The sequence below is a fragment of the Sorex fumeus genome, unplaced genomic scaffold (assembly GCF_029834395.1).
Source record: "Sorex fumeus unplaced genomic scaffold, SorFum_2.1 ptg000129l, whole genome shotgun sequence".
NCBI lineage: Eukaryota > Metazoa > Chordata > Mammalia > Eulipotyphla > Soricidae > Sorex > Sorex fumeus.
This window is the reverse complement of record NW_026606186.1, coordinates 1566464-1588117: the sequence shown is the minus strand read 5'-3', so window position 1 is coordinate 1588117 and position 21654 is coordinate 1566464. Positions and strand designations below refer to the sequence as shown.

At 38.6% G+C, this 21654-nt stretch overlaps 1 protein-coding gene across 1 annotated transcript; it reads left to right on the top strand.

The window, feature by feature from the left end:
- The first annotated feature begins 5823 nt into the window (after positions 1-5823).
- GPR15 (G protein-coupled receptor 15) lies at positions 5824-6918 on the top strand. Its single transcript, XM_056138716.1, has one exon. The coding sequence runs from the start codon at positions 5824-5826 to the stop codon at positions 6916-6918; it is 1095 nt and encodes a 364-aa protein (XP_055994691.1).
- Positions 6919-21654: the final 14736 nt, after the last annotated feature.

The following is a 21654-nucleotide window of genomic DNA, read 5'->3' as shown; positions in this document are numbered from 1 at the left end:
AGTAGAGAGATAGTGATTATCTGACTTCCAAGTTGTTCATCATCAGCTGAGGAGTTCAGACAACAAAATCCTAATTGTGAAGTGAGGTAATAAGTTCTTTATAAACAGCGTTGTAAAAATTCATAGAGAATCCAGAGATGGAAGCTCTGCTTCTACCAGAGAAGGGAGAGGAAAATTGAGTTTGTTTTGCTTTTGCTTTTTTACTTTGTTTAGGAAAACAATTAACAGGTGGGATGCATGCTGTGATTCAGTGATAATATATACATCCTACTCTTTTTTTGTCACCATCCTGTTTATACTACCTTTACATATGTTTATTACAGCCATTTTGCTCTTAAATTTCAGTCCATATGTATTGGTTATTTTATTGGTGATAGACTCAGGTTTATTATAAAAAGTATTCTAGTCTTAAAAACCACTGTTGCACTGAGCTTATTTATAACTACAGTCTTCCCTACTTTTTCTAGTCAACTTTTATTGTGGGTTTTATGATAGCTTTGCACTCTTTCTGTTATTAAATGTCTAGTACTATGTTATTCCCTCCCTCTCCTTATTTTTTGCTTAAAATATTTAATTTGCTTCTGATTGAGTGATAAGATACTGTTGATCCCTGGTGGACCTCTTGACCAATCCTCATGTTACAACATTCTACTATGAATTTCCATCTTCCAAAGTTACTATTTTGAAAAACCAAATTTGTTTTTATGTAGGAGTACTGCTATTTATTAAGCCACTGGTTAGCTGATTGAATTGTGCATGAACTCCACCTTACTTTTTTTTATTTTTTATAATTTTATTTATTGAATCACCGTGAGAGCAGTTTCAAAGTTTTTGGGTCTAAGTCTTGGTCATACAATAAAACACCCATACTTTCACCAGTGCCCATTCTCCACCCCGCAAAACCCCAGTATACCCCCATCCCACACCCTCCCCCTACCTATGGGGCAGATGATTTCCATATTACTCTCTCTACTTTGATCACATTCAATATTTTGACACCAGACCCACCATTATTATTTGAGATTTTACCCCAACACTCAGAACCTTTGCTGAAAAGGCAACAGTAGACAATTTGTTTTCTATTGCTGGTTATGAATAACATATGATGTCGCATGGCTGCAGTAGTGGCCATGCAATTTTAAAATTCCAAAATTTTAACACTTAAATCTGGAGGGATTTCTACCAAAACCTGCTGGGTTCCAAGGTTTGCTCCTGAGTCTTTGGGATCATGGCCGTTAAGCAGGTTGATCAGGAGCCAGAAAGGCCATTTGTGAGCCATGACTTGGGGTCTTGTTGGGGTGGGGAGGACAGGACTGGCTCCACCCCCATCCTGTGAGGCCCAAAATATCTCGTCACTGTGGGCCCAAACCTGACTGTCCAATGGCCTCTGAAGGATGATGGCCACCGAGCCACCAAGGGGAAGCAGGCGGAGGGACAACACCCTTTCCCCACTGAGATGGCCCGGCAACAGTAACCTACTGTGGGGTTCGACGCATTTCTGCCAAAAGCCGCTGGGTTTTGAGATTTGTTTCTGAGTCTCTGAGATCATGGCCGTTAAGCAGCTTGATCAGGAGCCAGAGAGGACATTCGTGGACGATGACTTGTGGTCTCATTGGGAGGGGGAGGACAGAACCGACTCCACCCCCATCCTGTGAGATCCAACAAGTTTCGTCACTGTGGGCCCAAGCCTGACTATCCAATGGCCTCTGGAGGATGATGGTCACCAAGCCGCCAAGGGGGAGCAGGCGAAGTGACAACACCCTTTCTCCCCTAGGATGGCCCAGCAACAGTAACCTACTGTGGGGTTTGATGCATTTCTGTCAAAAGCCACTGGGTTTCGAGATTTGTTTCTGAGTGTCTGAGATCATGTCCATTAAGCAGCTTGATCAGGAGCCAGAGAGGCCATTTGTGGGCGATGACTTGGGGTCTCGTTGGGGTGGGGAGGACAGGACCGGCTCCACCTCCATCCTGTGAGGCCCTGCGTGTCTCGTCACTGTGGGCCCAAACCTGACTGTCCAGTGGCCTCTGGAGGATGGCGGTCATCGGGTCACCAGGGGGAACAGGCCAAGGCACGAAACCTATTCCTACCTGGGTTGGCCCAGCACCAGTAACCTACTGCAGGGACCGGACGCATTTCTGCCAAAAGCCACTGGGTTTCGAGATTTGTTTCTGAGTTTCTGTGATCATGGCCATTAAGCAGTTCAATCAGGAACCAGAGAGGCCATACCTTCAATTATATACTGAGCCGGAAGTGGTTTGTGGGTGTGTTTCCCACATATCTAACTTTTGGCCGTTTACTTTCTTGGTAAACTTTGCCCCAAGTTTTTGGGGTCTGGCCAAAGGCACAGCAGCAATTTTGGGGTATCTGGAAGTCCGAAGGCGCCATCAGGCTGCTGGTGCACTCACCGCACAGGTACAGATTGACCTGCTGGCGGCACCATACCCCGGAAAACGAAATATTTTTATCTGCTGCTGCTTCAAAGTTTGCTTAGGAGTGTTTGGAATATAAATCAAAGGCTGGTGCACATATTTTTCATGCTGAAACCCCAGGTTCAATCTCCAGCATGAAACAGTCTCCTGGGTACTGCCAGAGCAACCACTAAGCTTTGGGCTCTGAATAGACCATGAGAATCACCCACTGATGCACCAAAAGAAATAGAAAGTTTGCTGAAAAAAATCAGATTTATTTGAGATAACCTGTATCAAAAGACCAGTTTTTTAATGTTACCAAAAAAAGGCCCGTAAGATAAATATACTTACATATTTTGCTATATGTTGTGAACATAAATTCTTTCATTGTTTTGTGTTGAATTCTTGAAACACCTAAAAGCATTTTTTCAAATATATTAGGATCTGAGTTAATCTTAACCTTCTCAAATACCAAAGACATTCTGATTGCAGAATGCAATATTCTAATCTCACAATTAAAGCATAAATTCATATCTAGATGTACGTATAATACTTTATAGCCAATTATATGTATTATATGTGATTTGAACCTTTTAATACATATACATATATACATAGTATTTATACATTGTTTACCTCTATCCTGGAGCGATAGCACAGCGGTAGGGCGTTCGCCTTACAAGCGGCCAACATGGCCGACCCGAGTTCGATTCCTCCGCCCCTCTCGGAGAGCTACCGAGAGTATTTGATATGCCAAACACAGTAACAACAAAGTCTCCAATGGAGACGTTACTGGGCCCGCTTGAGCAAATCGACGATCAACGGGAGGGCCTTTACCTTTACCTTTACCTCTATCAATCTTTGCAAGTAAATATTATGCTATTTCAAACTTTTTGACACAATGGATTCACTTAAATATTTAGGGATGCCTAGTGGGAAAAATTTCTAACCCAGAAATTCTGAGAGATTAATTAGTATCTCATCTGCATACTGCATTTCGTAACGAATGTGTCCCAGTGAATAGCCAGAGACACAGAATACAAAGGTCTAGGTCCACAAATCATCTTCCAAGTGATTTTTACTTGGGGCTTCCCTGATAAGAAGATCCATGACACTCCTTTATATACCTTCATGATCGTGATCTAGGTTTATACACCTGGGACTGAGATGACATCAACCCATATTAGGAAGAAGAGAGAAGGAGAGTGATACAAAAACAGGGCTGTTATTTTTGATATGTTAATATGAAAGAAATGTCAAGATTCAGCAGAAAAAAACAAAATAAGTACAAATATTTTCTTCTACACAATAGTATTTTCTTCTACACAATAGTAATGTAAACCTGAAACTGGAATTTTGGAGACTAAGTGAGATAGACGAAAGAAGAGTGTGAAAGAACTGTGAGCCACTTTAGTCGATAAAATCTGGAAATAAATGGGGTCATTTTCACAAGTTGCTCAATTTGATTATGGTCTTCTTATTTAACAGGGAATGCAGAGGGGCCAGGAAGAGAGCTCAAAATACTGGTGTGCATGCTTAGTACACAGATTTTAATTAACACCATGTATTTCCCTGGTTGTGTGCTCAGAGGTCACACCTCCAGGAGTGTGACCCTTGAGCACTGAGTAGGATCTCCCTTAAGCACTGGTATGGTCCGAAAAAAATATTTAAAGGGTGGGAACATTGAGGGGAAATGTTGGCATTCTATTTTTACATAACTTAATATAGCTATGTCTGTGACCAGGTCAATAATTCTAAAAGTGAAGCTCACTGATGTTTAGGGGTACTAATGAAAAGCCATATCAAAGCTACAAAAGCACTATGACAAAGATGAAGTGTGAAGAAAAAAAGATGAGAGGGAAGCTAGGCTCTAGTAAAAAAAAATTGTCTTGGCATAGAATGATTGCATTCATCTGGGGAACATACAAGTAACAAAATAGGAGACTAACACCCAAGAATAGCTGAGATAAGTTCCAGGAGGTTTACTTCATGGCTTGGAGGCCAGCTGCACATGCTAGGGGGAAAGGCAGCTCAGATAGACAAGGGAGCACCAAGTAAAGGGTGTTGGGCAGATACTCCCAGGATGGGAGTTTGCATGCTGAAAGTAGACTATAGACCGAACATAATTGCCACTCAATGCCTCTTTTGCAAACCACAGAACCCAAAAGGAGAGAGAGAACAAAAGGGATTGCCCTGCCACAGAGGCGAGGTGGGATGGAGGAGAATGGGGGAGTTGGAAGGATACTGGGATCATTGGTGGTGGCAAATGGGCACAGATGGAGGGATGGGTACTCGATCATTGTATAACTGAAACCCAAGCACAAAAATTTGTAAGTCTACAACTGTACCTCATGTTGTTTCACTAATAAACATTTTTTAAAAATTGTCTTGGGGGGATAATAGGGGTGTAGACCCAGATCAGGCATTTTAACATCCTTGTAATAAAAGGAAATTTTATTGGTTGACTTACAATTGCAGATAAAGGTGTAAAAATAGAAATTTGTGATTTTTTTATCCCATTGTTAGCATGCTACAATGAGTCTGGCAAACTCCCTGTGGCGTACCCAATATGCCAAATACCAATAACAATGATGGGTCTCATTCTCCTAAAGAGCTTTGAATATAATCTCAGGGCTAGGATGAAGGAGACATTACTGGGGCCTGCTAGAGGCAATCGATGAATAACAGGATGGTCGTGATTCGTGATTCGTTAGCATGCTACAAAAATAACAAAATGCTTACAATTTGACAAAATAATATATTTAAAACTCAATGCATTTGTCTTTGCAAATTATACTGGATCACATAAAAAGGGAGTTTTCCTAAACAAAATCATTTAATGCAATTTTTTGCTATATAAAATCATTAATTCAACTGTTTTCTATGAAAGACTAATTTTCTTCACATCACAACAATGTAAATTTTTAAGAGGCATCTTCAACATAATCACCTTTAAATTCTAAAATTAAAACAGCATTCTATATTTGAAATGAAGTCCAATTCTCAATTTTCGCTGTCAGAAAACAAAAATGCCTTTAAAGTAGAAAGAAAAGGTAATTCTTTTCATTACTGGGTTTGAAAAAATATATTAACACCTTGAAGAAAAAAAGGAAGAAAACTAAAACAGAAAAAAAAAAAAGAAAGCCCCTCAGTTTCATGGGCAAAAGAAAAATAAAGTAAACCACAACCACAGCCCCACACCAATCAGAGTGGCATTCTTCGTGCGCCCTTTCTGAGGATTGGTAGACAAGTTTTTAAATATGTTTTTATACTTATTCAAAGTTCTGTAACAGTGGGGTGGGGTGGGTGGAGGGAGATAGACACTATATAAAAGAAGCTGCCCTGAGGTTTCTAAGACTCACACCAAAATTTCCTTAATAAGGACACTTACTGATTTGCACCTGGTCTTTAGTGATGGACCAGCAAGAAACCACGGTGTATTTGGATTTGGATTATTACTATTCTCCAAGCCAGAATCCTGCAATCGTGGAGACCAGCAACCACGTTCCTTTCACCTCGATCTTGCTACCCATCTTCTACACAGCCTTGTTCGTGATGGGAGTGTTGGGAAACCTCAGCCTGGTGACTGCTTTGCATTTTAAACAGGGCAGCAAAAGACTGATTGACATCTTTATCATCAACCTGGCTGCCTCTGATTTCATTTTCCTTGTCACATTGCCTCTCTGGGTGGACAAAGAAGCGTCTTTGGGACAGTGGCGGACGGGCTCTTTCCTGTGCAAAGGCAGCTCCTACGTGATCTCAGTCAACATGCACTGCAGTGTCTTCTTGCTCACCTGCATGAGTGTTGACCGCTACCTGGCCATCATGTGTCCAGTTGTATCCAGGAAAATCCGAAGGAGAGAGTGTGCGTATGGAGTCTGTGTCATCATCTGGTTCATCTCCTTCCTCCTGGGGTTGCCTATTCTTCTGTCTCGAGAGCTCACCTTTCTTGGTGGCAAACCGTACTGTGCCGAGAAGAAGGCCTCTCCAATCAAACTGACCTGGGCCCTGGTGGCCTTAATTTTCACCTTCTTTGTTCCTTTAGTGAGTATTGTGACCTGCTACTGTTGTATCACAAGGAAGCTGTGCGTCCATTACCAGCAGTCAGGAAAGCATAACAAAAAACTGAGGAAATCAATAAAGATCATCTTGATTGTTGTGGCTGCCTTTGTCTTCTCCTGGCTACCCTTTAACACTTTCAAGCTCCTGGCCATTATCTCAGGGTTACAGAAAGAGCAGGAGCGCTACTTTTCCCCAGACTTTCTCAAGCTGGCCATGGAGGTGAGTGGGCCTCTGGCATTTGCCAACAGCTGTGTCAACCCTTTTATTTACTATATCTTTGACAGCTATACCCGCAGGGCCATTGTGCAGTGCTTGTGCCCTTGCCTGAAGAACCATGACTTTGGGAACAGCACCGAGACATCAGATAGTCACCTCACAAAGGTTTTCTCCAATTTGGTTCAAGCAGAAGATTTTGTCAGAAGGAGGAAGAGGTCTGTGTCCCTCTAAAAGGAACTTGACATTTAAAGCTCTTTTGATCTACTGGAGGTTTAATTTGTGTCAAGCAACAAAGAAACAGTAATGCAGCAACATGCTTCATAAATACTAGAGTTAATTTTGAAAGCAATGGATAGGAAAATCCTTTGTTTTGTGGATTCATCTAGGTCATGTGCTGTTTCTTTCAGCTGAGTGGCCTGTTTTGACCTTTTCCAATCAAGTTCAACATGCAACTTTAACTCCTCTGTGTCCTTGAACTCTGAGATTAAGACTCCTACTTGAACCAGTTCCTTCCTTCAAGATGATTAATGCATTTTTCAGGTCTTTTTCTTTTTGAGAAATATGATACCTTAATCCACACCACCCTTTGCATATTCAGCTTCAAAGTGGACTACCTACAAAGGATTCTGTTGGTTTTCATCTCTAAGAAATGTGCTAGCAAAGCAAGTAGTAGGAGTAGTAAGAATAATAATAAAACAACATACCTATGCACATTAACTGTTGTTTCCTGAGTTACAAAGTAAGGTTCTGACCTGGAATTGAAAGCTTTGTATGGTGATTCATCACCATTTTCCGATATTGTCTTTCATCCTATACCACGGACATTGACTTTGGATAGGCAAAAACTCATGGGAGATAAAATTTGCATTGTGTTCATGATTTGGTACTTTATCTGTCTTCTAGGGTATTCTAGAAAGTAAGTTTAGGGCAAAATTTGACTTTTTTTGCCCTTAAAGATATATTGGTAGCTGTGTAGCTCATTATAATGATGTAATAACTACTTTCAGTGGGGGCTTACTAGGCTCTTTTGTTTTCATTGCTTTTATAAATTAGTATATGCCTTTGCTTTAGTTACATGTTTTAATTATCCAGTTATCTTATCCTGTTATCAAATGAAAACATTTCTACTACTATAATTGGAAGTCATCAAATGCAAAGCTATACCCTCATGCAGATTATTGTCCTGTTTTAATTAAAATATTAATCCTGCACATTTCCTACATCATTATTTGATGAATGCATAGAAATAATCTCAAGAATTGATTCAGTGATAGAAGATACAAACTCTGAATTCAATTAAGTGAAATATCTATAATATTCATGGTATTGTATATACATACAATTTTCCCAAACTCAGAAACCTTCTTAAATTTCTTGAATTCCTTCACTTAATATTTATTGATCCAGTTTATATATATATAAACTGTATAAGCATATAAAATGTTTTTATATATATACATATATAATTTCTCTTTTTTTGTGGTTGTATTCTGGGTTGCTTAGGGCATATTTCTGGCTTTGCACTTAGGGATCACTCCTGACAGGGCTCAAGGGATTGTATGTGGTGCCAGGCAGAGAACCCCATCTATTACTGCAAGGCAAATACCCTAACCACTGTACTATCAGCCCAGTCCTATACATATATTCTTTTTAAAGTCTTTGAAATGAAAAACATGTAATTGCATCAACCTCCAAAGACTTTGTATCAGCAAGCAAATTATAGTAAATACCAGTTGATTCAAGAGAAAGAGGATCAAGCTTTTACTCTGTTTTTAATCAAAATAACTAGTATGTTACTTCTTAATATTAGCTTTAAAAATAAGATAAGGCTTAACATTACCTTTAGATACTTAGATCAAATTCATCTTAAATATCATTGACATTATTATGTATCTCAAATATTGGGGAAATCAACAAAGCACTACTATAAATCACAAGCGTCCTTGTCTTAGAAAAATTATATCTTCAAAATAGTAGCTCAACTAATAAGCTAGATTTTGTCATAAAATGAGAAAACCTTTGCCTTAATTTTTAATGTTGAGACATTAAACAGGTCATTTTAATATTTAATACCTAAATGCTAGTTGATAATATTATATCCATAGGGCCCTCAAATAGATTGCAGTATGATTTAATTATAACATTATCAAAGATACCTAATAAAAAAAGGGTAATTTTAAATAATGGGTAAAAATTAGATATAAATAATTGGTTTTCTATTACCAATTATTGAATTTTTCTTTAAAATTTTGTAACTAAAATATAAATTTTCCAACTAGATATCAAAAAAATCACATCTAATTTAACACATATTAAGACTGTCTTATTTCGATTTATTTCTTTTATTTTTTGTAAATATTTAAATAATGTCAAAAATATTGTACTTTTTTATGCTTTAAGTAATTATAGAAATATCCTAGTATCATTTTAAACTCATAATGTATCAGTGGTGAGAGGAAGTTAGACATAATTTTGTAGATCTTATATAATTCTGAAAGAAAAACTTTAAAATTTGACTAAGTTGCTATGTTATCATATCATTCATAGATTCTCTGTTATGAAATGTAATTTTCATAATGGCATTTAAAAGTTTATTATACACTTTATAATGCTCCATTTTGCTTTTTTTCTTGGCTTTTGGGCCACATCTGGTGATGATCAGGAATTACTCTTGACTCTGTGCTTAGGGTCACTGCTGATGGATTTAGGGGGACCATATAGGATGCCAGTAATCAAACCTGGGTCAACTGCAAGCAAAGCAAGTGCCCTACCCTCTGTACTATCTCTCTGGCCCCTCCATTTTGGATATTTTTAAAGCCATAATATTTTATCATGTTAACTTAAACAAGATTTAGTTAAATATGCATGTAGATGCAGATTTAGAGAGAATCACATACATTCAAAAAAATTTTATTATCTCAGTTAAATTACCCTGACAACTACTTTACTACAATCAGGGCAGTGGAAAATAAACAAAATAAGACGTTACCACAAGTTTCTAGAAAATATATCAATTTGAACCCTAACAAAATCAGGCTATGTCATCTAAGTTAGAAAAGCAAAATAAAATATTTAAAGTGTGATCATTGAAGTTTGATCTCTACTTTTCTCTCACTTGTTTAGACCATACAAAGTTACTGCCATAATTTTACTGATAAATATGAGGGGATAAGTAATCTCTCAAGACGTTCTAAGATAATTTTTCTATATCATGCCACTGAAAAGCTCCCCATTAAAGTTAGATTATAATGTAGTCTTGTAATCAATTTTAAGAAAATATGTTCAAGATACAGTCACAAACATATTTACTTCATTTGGTTCATATTAAAATATTATACTCACCTGGTATTTCCTTTTTGTCCGTTCTAGAATCACCTTTGAAGTGAATCTTAGTGAGAATAACTGTCTTTAAAGGAAGCTATGTGCGTGACTAAGAGTAGAGAGTTACTTGGGGTCACAAGTTAATAGATAAATTGATGCATAACTGTTGGGTATGATGGTAAGCTGAGTGAAAGAAATCTTTCTCTATTATTCATCTTGAATCTTCAAAATATTTTCAAGTCTTGTTTTAGATCTTAAGACAGAAATGACTTACCAAATGTGCAAACCACAGGGGGGTGGGGAAATCAGCTTCAATTTTCTACAGAGCTCATTCACAAAAGTCAAGCAATAGTAAATTTACAAATGTACTTCTAAAAGGGCTACTAGTGTACAAGATAAAGGCCTTCAGACAAGTGAGACAAAGAAGTACCTACCAGAAAAAAAAGAGGAGAATAAATCTACCAGAATATTAATGTGAACTGGTTTGCCCTCCTGAAGACTCCTGTTCTTATTTTAAATTATTTTCTTTGAGTTAACATTCTTTGTGTTTTACAAATCTATGAGTAAGAGTAAGTGACTTTGGGGCTGGAGTGATAGCACAGCGGATAGGGCATTTGCCTTGCACGCTGCCAACCCGGGGTCGATTCCCAGCATACCATATGGTCCCCCGTGCACTGCCAGGATTAATTCCTGAGTGCATGAGCCAGAAGTAACCCTGTGCAAAACTGGGTGTAACCCCAAAAAGAAAAAAAAAAGAGTAAGTTGTGTAAACACACAAAAAATAAAAAGGCCGGCGGCTCAAGGGAGCGGCAGCGGCCTATCTCTCCCGCCACCTGCGTTCGGTAGTCTCAGACCGTCCACTCCACGGGGGTCGATGGCGATGGTCAGGCGAAGGAAGGAAACGGGGGCCAGGCTGGTTGGTCTTAGCAGCAGTTTATTACATGGAAGAGATGTATGTCATGGAGGCCCCAGGATCTCTCAAGTACGTGCACCTTTGTTCTCTCAGCTTCTGTCCTCAGCCCCATCTTCCCAGGTTCTCTGATGCACGTGTCCCCCCAGAGAGCCCTGAAATCTCCCTTATATAGATCATAGTACCTCTAAAGGGCCCAATATAGTGATGTCATCAAAAGGAGTTAGAGAAAGAACATAGAGGCAAACCATACATTGTTTCTTTACATCCAAAGGCCAGTAATCCTTTTACAAGCTACAAACACTTGGATTAGCACAATAAAGACCAGTCTGCTAGAGCTTGGAATCTACATCTCCAAAATCAGCCAGCTTGGAGCCAGGCATCTACATCCCAAAGATCAGGCCTGGCTTAGCACCTGGGATCTGCATACCTAAGGCCAGCTAGGTTCCTGTGAGATAAGAGAAACTGACTCAATATACTGAAATCATTTACTGAAGGCAGTTTGAAGGGGAGAAAGTTCAGTCTCATCCAAGCTAGTCAGGACACACAGGAAAACTGCTTCTAGGATGCGTTTCTCCTCTCCTTGTCCAACCAACATATAAGCATACATAGTATTAATCATTTTGTATGGACACAGTAAGAAATACTTTGAGCTTATAGAATTGCTCTCCTAGGGCCATCTCGATCTCAGACTGCAGTGCTCAAGCCAGATATCTTTCCTATTCCTAGCAGCAGGGTCCTAGTCTCGTCATTACTTTTGGATCATGACAGCACTTGCCTATGATCAAACTCTTAACTTACAGTTAAGAATCGTGGCACCTTGGCCTGGCCCATCGCACTGCCAGGGTAGCACATAACTTACCGGCTTGCCCTGATTCCATCCAGTCCCACGTCGGGACCCTGCCCTTGGGGTGCTAGGAAGTGAGGGCAATTGAAGCTTAAGTTGAGAAGGCAGATGCCCAGGAGTGAATAATATTCAAAGCAAATCAATTCCTAAGTTACAAAGCATATTAGTTAATTGTCTTCCTGTATCTATACAAAAGGACATTGCATTAAACTATTCAAAAGACATGAGGAGAGGAGAAAGGCAATATTAACTTATAGTACAAGTTCAGTGTCCTAGAAGGATGAGACCTTACAAAGTGGTTGGGGAAAAGAGCATAGAAGTGGTTACAGACAGACAAAGTAATGGGAGTGACTCGGGAGCACTGTGATGGGTACAACCTGATAAACCTAAGCTCCCTGTACTCCAACAGTAAGTGACTTTTTGGACTGGACTTCACATACACGTGGTGGAAAAAAAAGAAAAAGAAAATAGCAGAGACCGAATTTGATACTGCAAGTGTAAAAATCTATCTTATGAGAAATTTTTATTTTTATCTCTGTCTTTTCCCTCATATAGTTACATTTCTTAAATGTATTTGATGAATAGTCATTGCATTCAAGTATTTACCTAGAGCATTACAAAAGAAAAGCTTACTTTAAATATCTAATGTGTCAAATAATAAGTTGGATGTTCTTATGACAAGTTAAATTAAAATGAAACACAAAGTCTTATGAGATTTTCATTCATCTATAGTGGCAAGGAGAGGAGGTGGTGGTAGGCACCAGAACTGGTGGAGCGGCATTCCAGGGGGTGGGCTCAGGTGGTTCCGGCAGCTTGCTGCTGGCAGGGCAACCCCATGGCCACTACTCCCCAGGATCAGCCCTCGCTGCCACTACATCCTATGTTGGAGGAAAGTCTCCCTCTGCTTCAGCTGCCTGGAGACCAGTGCTGCCTGGGGACAAGTGCTCCCTGACCAAGATGGGGATGAATGCTCCCTGACCACATTCTCCTGCCCAGACCACCCACACCACACACCATAGTCACCCTGACCCCTGCTGCTGCAGCCCCACTTCCAGGAGAACAACCTGACCCCACTGGGTGAGAGCACCGGCAGCCTGAGAATAATGTCTCAGGCTTCCTGACATCCCTCAGTCACCACTATTCCTCCATCGGTACTCCGTCAACTGGGGACCAAGTTTTCTGAGAAATTAAACTGCCAAAATTTAGGTATGAAGGAGCCATGTTCACAAACCACCTCTAGCTCCACCATAAAAGCTCATTTATTCGCCTTGCTCCAGAAACTCATAAATAAATCTCAAAAGAGATCAAAAAGCTGCAGTACATCTTGGACCCACGCATGGCTGAATCATCAGGGCACATCAGTGGGTTAGCCCAGTGCCCACCCAAACAGAACTCCTAGGAGCCACTTGCTCCCACAGACCAAAGTCACCACCATGCCCCTGGTCAGACTCCACCGTCTTGGGATGTACTTCACAGATATTAATCTGCTAAAAATTTGGGTATGTGGATTTTGTGACTGAAATCTGAAGGCTTTCTTGGAGTTGGGTTGGGCTAACTCTCCCCACTTCCCTGCACTTCCAGAAACCCTGGCAGTCATGTCCACACCCTGAAGCTGTCACCCAGTTAAAAAAAATCTACTCCAGTTGTACCTTCCCTTCAGCTAAAAGTACTGAAATTTACCTTCAGATAAAAATACTGAACTCCCTAAGCAAACACAATGACCTTTGAGTGCCTGTACTGCAAACCATAATTTTTTATACCGATGGATGCTTTCTAGATTTCATATTATAGTCACCCACTTACAAAAGGTCTCCCTAAATCCCCCCCCCGCTCCTAACACACACACAAACACAAACATGAGGTTTACAAATGCAGTTGATAAGCATCTATTGCATCTTATTGTTAATAGTCAGACTTAAGTACTTGACAGACTGCAAAAAGGAGAAAATAAAACAAAAAAAATATAGTAAATACAAATAAAGTGGCAGTATTAGTATAACTATATTAATAAATGTGATCAAAATATTATAAATGAAAATTCTTTCTTAAAATGTTTAGCAGGGCCAGAGAAACAATTCAGAACTCAAGACACTTGACTTGAATGTGGCTGACTTTGATTTCATCTCTGACACCACTATTATTCTAAGTACAGCTGGAAATGATCCCTGAGCAGAATCAGGAATGAACACTGAGCCCTGCCTGGTGTGTCCCCAAAACATAAATAAATAGTTGAACAAATAACCTGTTCCACGTTTACTCTATACAATGCACTATTCATTTCCAAAAGATTTAAAGAGGAATAAATAAATTATGTTTCCTTATGGAGTTTGCAATCCCTATGGCTATTTATTTTTTAATCAGAGAATAAAGTTGATATTTAGAAAGAGAATACAAATCAATAATTTTTTTATCTTTTTCAATATCTACAGAGAACCACATACTTCATCACAAATCACTTTATCTAGCAGCCAATTTTACATGGTCACAATTAAGTATTGTCACATTTATATGCATAAATGCTCACATTGAGATTCCGCATGAAAATGTTTTCCTGCATAATCTCAATGGATTCTTGAGTATAAACAATTATTCTAAGACATAAGCACACACATATTTTTTAATGGCAAACTAAAAAATGATATGCAAAGCAAATTTCTCAAACCTGGCCTAAGACAGTGATTTAATGAGATGCCCTCTCAAATGACCTCGATGTAGAGCAAAAACAAAACTGACAACTTTGGTGGAGAAGTGGAAAACGAGAAATGAAACTTCTTGTGGTTTCATGTTTAAAACAAAAAATCACAATATTTTAACTTCTCTAATTCAAATTTTAAAAACACTTTGCATGAAAGTATTCAGAATGAAGAATCACACATGTTTCCATTAAAATAACAGTACAATTTTACCTCTTAAACTTCTGAAGAATTAAATATTAGCTAGTCAGGTTGACCAGGATTAGAGGTGTCCAGTAGGGATAATATTTCTTGAACTTTTAATTGAGTGTAATTTAATTAAACTTTCTAGAGCAAACTTAAAAGCATGTATGTACAGCAGTTCTACTTTAGGATTTTACCCTACAATATAATTATGGGCAAAGATAATGTTCATGCATTTCTATTTTAGAATTTTTTGCAGAAGTATGAAAATGAAATACAAGGGATTGTCCTTAATCAAATGATCTACATTGTATAAGTACACTCTCCCAATTTGTCCCTAAATTTTCATTAACAGAGGATTAACTGAATAAATTAAGTTTTATATAAATTCTTACGATGGAAAACGGTGTCACCTTTAAAAATACTGCACCATAGCCACTCATTTAAAAAATCTTCACTATATATTAAGTACATACTAAATGGAACTAAGTAAAAAATGCATACCAAAAAAGTAGTAACTATAAAAACCATATGTTTGAAACTATTTCATTTAGGTAAGAATACCAAAATATTATATCCCTATAGACCAAAAATGTAAACTTTTCATCACTAGGAAGGGAACTTAAAGGATAATTTGTTTCAATTATCTATATTTTCCAAGAAGGTCATGTAGCACTGTAGCACTGTTCTCATCATTTGCTGGAGCGGGCCCAGTAACATTGTGAGACTTGTTGTTACTGTGTTTGGCTTATTGAATATGTCATGGGTAGCTTGCCAGGCTTTACTGAGCGGGGAACATACTCTTAGTAGCTTGCCGGGCTCTTCGAGAGGGGTGGAGAAATCACTCGGGTCGACCGACCGTGTGGGCTGCATGCAAGGCAAACACCCTGGGACTTGCTGTGCTATCACTCCAGCCCCTGCTATCGCTCCAGACCCAGGTCATGTATTAATTTGTAATAAGAAAAAGCTGGAGCGATAGCACAGCGGTAGGGCGTTTGCCTTCCACGCAGCCAACATGGCCGACCCAAGTTCAATTCCTCCACCCCTCTTGGAGAGCCCGGCAAGCTACCGAGAGTATCTCGCCCCCACGACAGAGCCTGGCAAGCTCCCCATGACGTATTCGATATTCCAAACACAGTAACAACAAGTCTCACAATGGAGATGTTACTGGGCCCGCTGGAGCAAATCGATGAATAACGGGAGGACCGTGACCGTGACCGTGACCATAAGAAAAAGTAAGTTAATTTTGGACATAAGATACAAATATAAGTCAAAATAAATACGTTGGAAAATATCTATTCTAAATTATAGGATGTCCATTAGTTCACTGTCACTGTGTTACTGACTACTGAGCAAGTATAACCTCTTGAGTCAGACCTTCTCTAGCAAACCTGAACCTTTTTGAGCAGGCCTTTCCATTATCTTTACATATTACTAAGAGTACTCATTACAAAAATGTCATGCACTTAACGCTGTATAATAGTGACAAGTGATTGGTCATTCATTCCAGTTATTCAGGCAAGACCCCTCATCTCCTCAGTACAGCAGCTGTTGCAACCTGCATGTGGCACTCATCTGTGATCTGTCTACCCATTCTAGAGCAAGTTCCCTGGAGGTAAAGGTAAAACCAGGTATTCACTTTTGTATGTCAATGTATATAATATATAATTCTTATCGTAGTAGCCTTGCTATATATGTTTCAGCCATGCATTACATTAAATTAACATCTGTATATACTGTGTACATGTTATCAGTGGAAGTCCTGTTTAATTCTCCTCCATGCTGTTTTATCCCTTTAAATCCTATTTATCCCTTCTGGCGTCAACTCGTTTAATACATCCATATCCTCATTCCATGTGAGACTCTCATTTATTAAACAAAACTAGATATTCTAGAAACATCATCCCAAGGACTCAGACCAAAATTATTTTTTATAAGTGTCACATAATCAAAAATAAATAAATAAATAAATAAATAAAATAAAAACTTTAACATTGAGCTGTGTTGCATGTAAAGAATGGACAATATTCTATTTTCCTCACTCTTATGCCCAATACCACATCAAAACCACCATGACAATGGTCCTCACAGGAAAACAGTACTATAATATATATGTACTAAATAAAAATTTCAACCGTTTTTCTTATTAGCATTACTTTTATGACAAGGAGTTTTGTTCTGGGATGTGTACAAAAAAATAGTGTTTCTATTTTCAAAGTCTTCATTTACATTTTCAGAAGTCATATTTGCATAAATTACTTTCTGATTTTAATAAGAATTAAAGCATAGTTATAAAAATAGGAATATCAAATCAGGAGCATTGTAAATTGCCCCAAACAGTAAAAAACTGATTTAGATTTACTTTAAGTGAGAGACAATATTTTCAGTGCAGCATTTTGTAGAAAATAGAATTTTGTAAGAGAGAGAGAAGAGAGTTAAGTGTTACAAAGCAAGATATATGGAGAAGATATGGAAATAGAGAATCCTTATACACTGTTGATGGAAATGTAGTTTGATTCAGCCCTTATAGAAAGCAGTATGAAAATTTCTCAAAAAATGAAAACAGGAATTCCATATGGTTCAGCTATCCCACTTCTAGGTATTTATCTGAAAAATAGAAAAATAATGTATACATATGTACATACATATAAATATGTGGATATAACAAAGAGTTGGTAAAAGACTAATTTGCTGAAAAATTAAAAGTGGAATATAAAATATAATATAATATATACACAAAGCTATAACAGATGAAATCCTGCTATTTACAATAGCATTGACTGAAGCTAGAAAGTATTATACTTAGTGAAACAAGTCAGAGAAAGACAAGATTGTATGGTTTTCCTAATTTCTACCCCATGTGTAATTTGACTCATATGTGGACTATAGAGAAAACAAACAGATGAACTATATAAAACAAAAACTTTAGGCTATGTAGGACTTTTAGTGGTGACCTAATATAGTATATACACAGGTTGATATTTAATTATATACACATAAAATATATATAATGTGATAATGAAAAGTGGCTTCAGTAAAAATGTTTTGAAAGTAAAATAATAAGGTTAATGATTAGTGACTCATACTCAAAGAGAAAAGGAAATAACTGTGGTCTCCAAGCACCACAGGTAGCAACCTCAAGAACTGAACTGGGAGTAACACCGTGGTTGTGGCTCAAAAATTTAAGAGAAAGAAGGGAAAGGGAAAGAGAGAAAGAAATGGAGAGCAAGTATAGAATTCAAGTATAAATTTTTACTTTGTTTTTAATCCCCAAGAACAGTGACTTCAGCTTACTTAGGGAAGATATGAAAATATAGTTGTTTGGGGAGTAAAGTAAGGCCCTCCCGTTGATCATTGATTTGCTCAAGTGGGCCCAGTAACGTCTCTATTGGAGACTTTGTTGTTACTGTGTTTGGCATATCCAATACATCACGGGTAGCTTGCCAGGCTCTGCCATGCGGGCGAGATACTCTCAGTGGCTTGCCGGGTTCTCCGAGAGGGGTGGAGGAATCGAACTCGGGTCGGCCATGTTGGCTGCGTGCAAGGCAAATGCCCTACCGCTGTGCTATGGCTGAGTGGTCTAAGGCGCCAGACTCAAGTTTGGGGAGGTTAATCAAAAAAGGGAAAATCTACTTTAAGTTTTAATTTGCTCTTATTTATATTTTTATGAATGCTTTGTTTATTCTCTTTTAGGGCAGTTACATTGGTTTGTAATATTGCATAAGTCTCAGGTGTATTGTTTTATTTTGTACACCTGTATAAAAAATGTTTCTTTTTAAAACTTCAAATTAAAAAAGTTCAAATAAATGTCACATATGGTATGAAATGCATTCTTTCTTCAAAAATAACTTCTCTAACATAAAAAATTAATGTCAGATACAGCCAAAGAGAAGGACCACATGGAGGGCGGGATCCACAGCTCCCGAAGGAAAAAAAAAAAACAGGTTCCAAAAAGAGCCGAGATCATCAGGAAGTCCCAGATGGGGTAGGTGCCGCATCCCACCTCCCCCAGATGGAACCCCGGTGACCAGAAGCCTCTACAAGCACAGCTCAAGTATGCGAACTAGGACTTTTCCTCAAAACCGCGCGGCCGCTTATGCAGCCGTGCAACATCTCTCTATAGAAAGTGATCAATGGGAAGTAAACCACCCAACGTTTCTCCCTGAAAATCAGAGTTAAGTTTGGAGCACGGCCACAGCCCCCAAAACACAAGGACTTAATGCAGAACCCAGCAGCTTGGAGCAGAAAAGTGAACGGACTATGCGTTAATCCAGGCCGTCATGTCTGCCCGGAGGGGAAAGGGTGTTGCTCCCTTCCGCCCTCCTCCCTCTGGAAAGAAAGATGGCGGCCACACGGGAGCCTTGTGGACAGCAGGTATGAGCTGGGGGTGTGGGGGCGACTAAAACCTCATGGGAAGAGGGGCGTTCCGGTCCGTCCTTCATGCCCTACCGAGGTCACCAGTTGCCCCCCACAAGCGGCTCTCTGGCACGGCCACGACTCCAGAGCACAGAAACCAATTTCTTAACTATCTGACTTTCAGTAGAAATACTTCCAGGGTCAATAAGTAAAATAGCAGAAATCCAAAACCAACATTTAATTCTTGAACCCAGCTGTAGAAAGCAAATCACTTCACAATGCTTTTTCAGCATGTCTGATTTGGGGGGGGGATAAACTCTAAATAATAGTGGTGAATCTTTTATTGAAACAATGAATCTAATCAAAGCAGATAGAGTGTTAACTAGAATTCATCTGCCTCACAGGGACTGGGAGGGGTGGGGGGTGGGGGGTGGGGTTTTATTGGGGTTCTTCATGGTAAAAAATAAGTATTGGTAAAGGGAAATGTGTTTGATATTTGCATGACTGAGACCTAAACCTGAAAGCTTTGTAACCTTTCCCACAGTGATTCAATAAATAAATAAAAAACAAATAAATAAATAAAAATTAATGTCAGCTAAATTTTAAATTTAATTTTTATGATTTAGTAACAATTTAGCTGACTCAACAAGGTTATTTTTTTCACATATTAATAACAAATTATTGATTGACCCAAGCTTTTCAAATGGAAAGTTTACTTGTCCATTAAGTCAAAGATCAGGCTAATTTTTATGTCAATTTTTAAACATTTCAACTTTACAATAAACTCAAATTAAAGTTGGTTGGATAGACTAGTTACATACACTAATAGTTTAACTATGAGTTTTTTTGTTTCAAATGCGTATTCTAAAATATTTGTAAAGAAGCAGAAATGCCTTCAGCTCCTATGCCAGGCTGAATCTCATGTCCGGGGCACCCCGGAGGGGAGCAAGTGAGCCCACTGCCTGCCCAAACAGAGCCCCAGCAGCTGAAAATCTCTAGAAACCAATTGCTGCCATGCTTACGGCCAATCTTCATAGGCTTGGATGAGCCTCATCCAGGAATGAGTCTTTTGAAAAACTCAGGTTTGCGGGTTCTGTGACCAAAATCTTCAGGGTCTCATAGAGTAGGGGATCGCAACCTCCACCCATGCCCCTGTTCTTCCGGGAGACTGGCAGCCATGCCCATAAATTGTCTCTGGTGCCATTAACAAACTATAATCCAGAGACTCATAAGTAAATCTCAGAAGAGATCAACAAGCTGCAGAGATGCTTCTGAACCCAAAGTCACCATCCAGTTAAAAAATTAACTCTAGCTCTATCACCCCATCCAAATTTTTAGAATTTCTGAAGTGGCATCTCATACTCTATACCACTGATATTCCAGGAGTAGCACACCACATTGGGTGGAATATAAAGTAGAAGGCAACCAATCTTGATTAAGAAAATATTAACACACAAGGTTTCACCTGTTACAAAATGTTAGTAATCTCTCGTACAAGGGTTTAATGGCTCCAGAGTGAGATACGGCAATCTTCATACACTTTATTCTAAGGAAATATCTTTTTAAATCATTTTAATGAATTATTCATAACAAACAATATAAAATAAATTATGTAGGGCGTGCTATTGGGGCAGGCTTGAGTGATGGTTGGGAAAAATTGGAAATAATGGTGCTGGGAAGATGTAATGGTGCTGGGATTTGTGTTGGAATATTGAGTGTAATAAATCATTGTTAACAACTTTATAAAAATAAAATTAAATCAAAATAAATAAAATATTTGCAGAGCAAATATCTAGAATATTGCGAACATTTCTGAACAAAAATTTGCTAAAATATAAGGAGTGGTACAAAGATCAATGACACAAAATTCAATAATCCCATCAAAACTGGAGAGTAGAAATGAATAAAGATTTCTTGGAAGAGGACAAATTGATGATGGTGAGTTGGCATATGAAAAAGTGCTCATCCTCACTTATTAAAAGGAAAATCCAAATCAAGTTGGTAATGAGATATCTTCTCACACCAGCAAGAAGGACATGAATCAAAAGACTAGAAGCAACCTATGTTGGTAGGGATGTAGTTAAAAGAGAACTCTCTTCCACTGTGAGTCTATCTCATTACAATGCTTTTTTAAAATGAGGACTAAGAATGAAATTTCTTTATTGAGTATTATGAGCTGAGACTGTTGAATGATTCATCTATATTATCACACTGTATTTTCCCTATCAACCAAACTGTGAAAACGGGTAAACAACTCCTCCACTTTGCTCTTTCTTTCCATAGAGGTGAGCCCTTCCAGTCAGTCTGAGATCTCTCCCCTCCTATCGCTCCTTCTAGAGGAACTCCTGTCTTATCCTGTCTTGATGTTTCTTTCCCTATAAAATAAAAGTAATTTGTGAAGAAATTTTTTTCCCTGGGACTATATAAAATGTTTTGTTTGTTTAGTTTGGGGATCACACCCACTTATGCTCAGGACTTCCCCTTAGCTCTGTGCTCAGGGATCACTCTTCGTAGAGCTCAGGAGACCATATGTGGTACCAGGGATTGAATCTGGGTCAGCAACTTGCAAGACAAACACTTTACCAACCTTACTAACCCTCTGGCCCAAACAACAAAAATTTTAGAGGATTCAAGAATCCCTTTAAGAGAAATGTTTT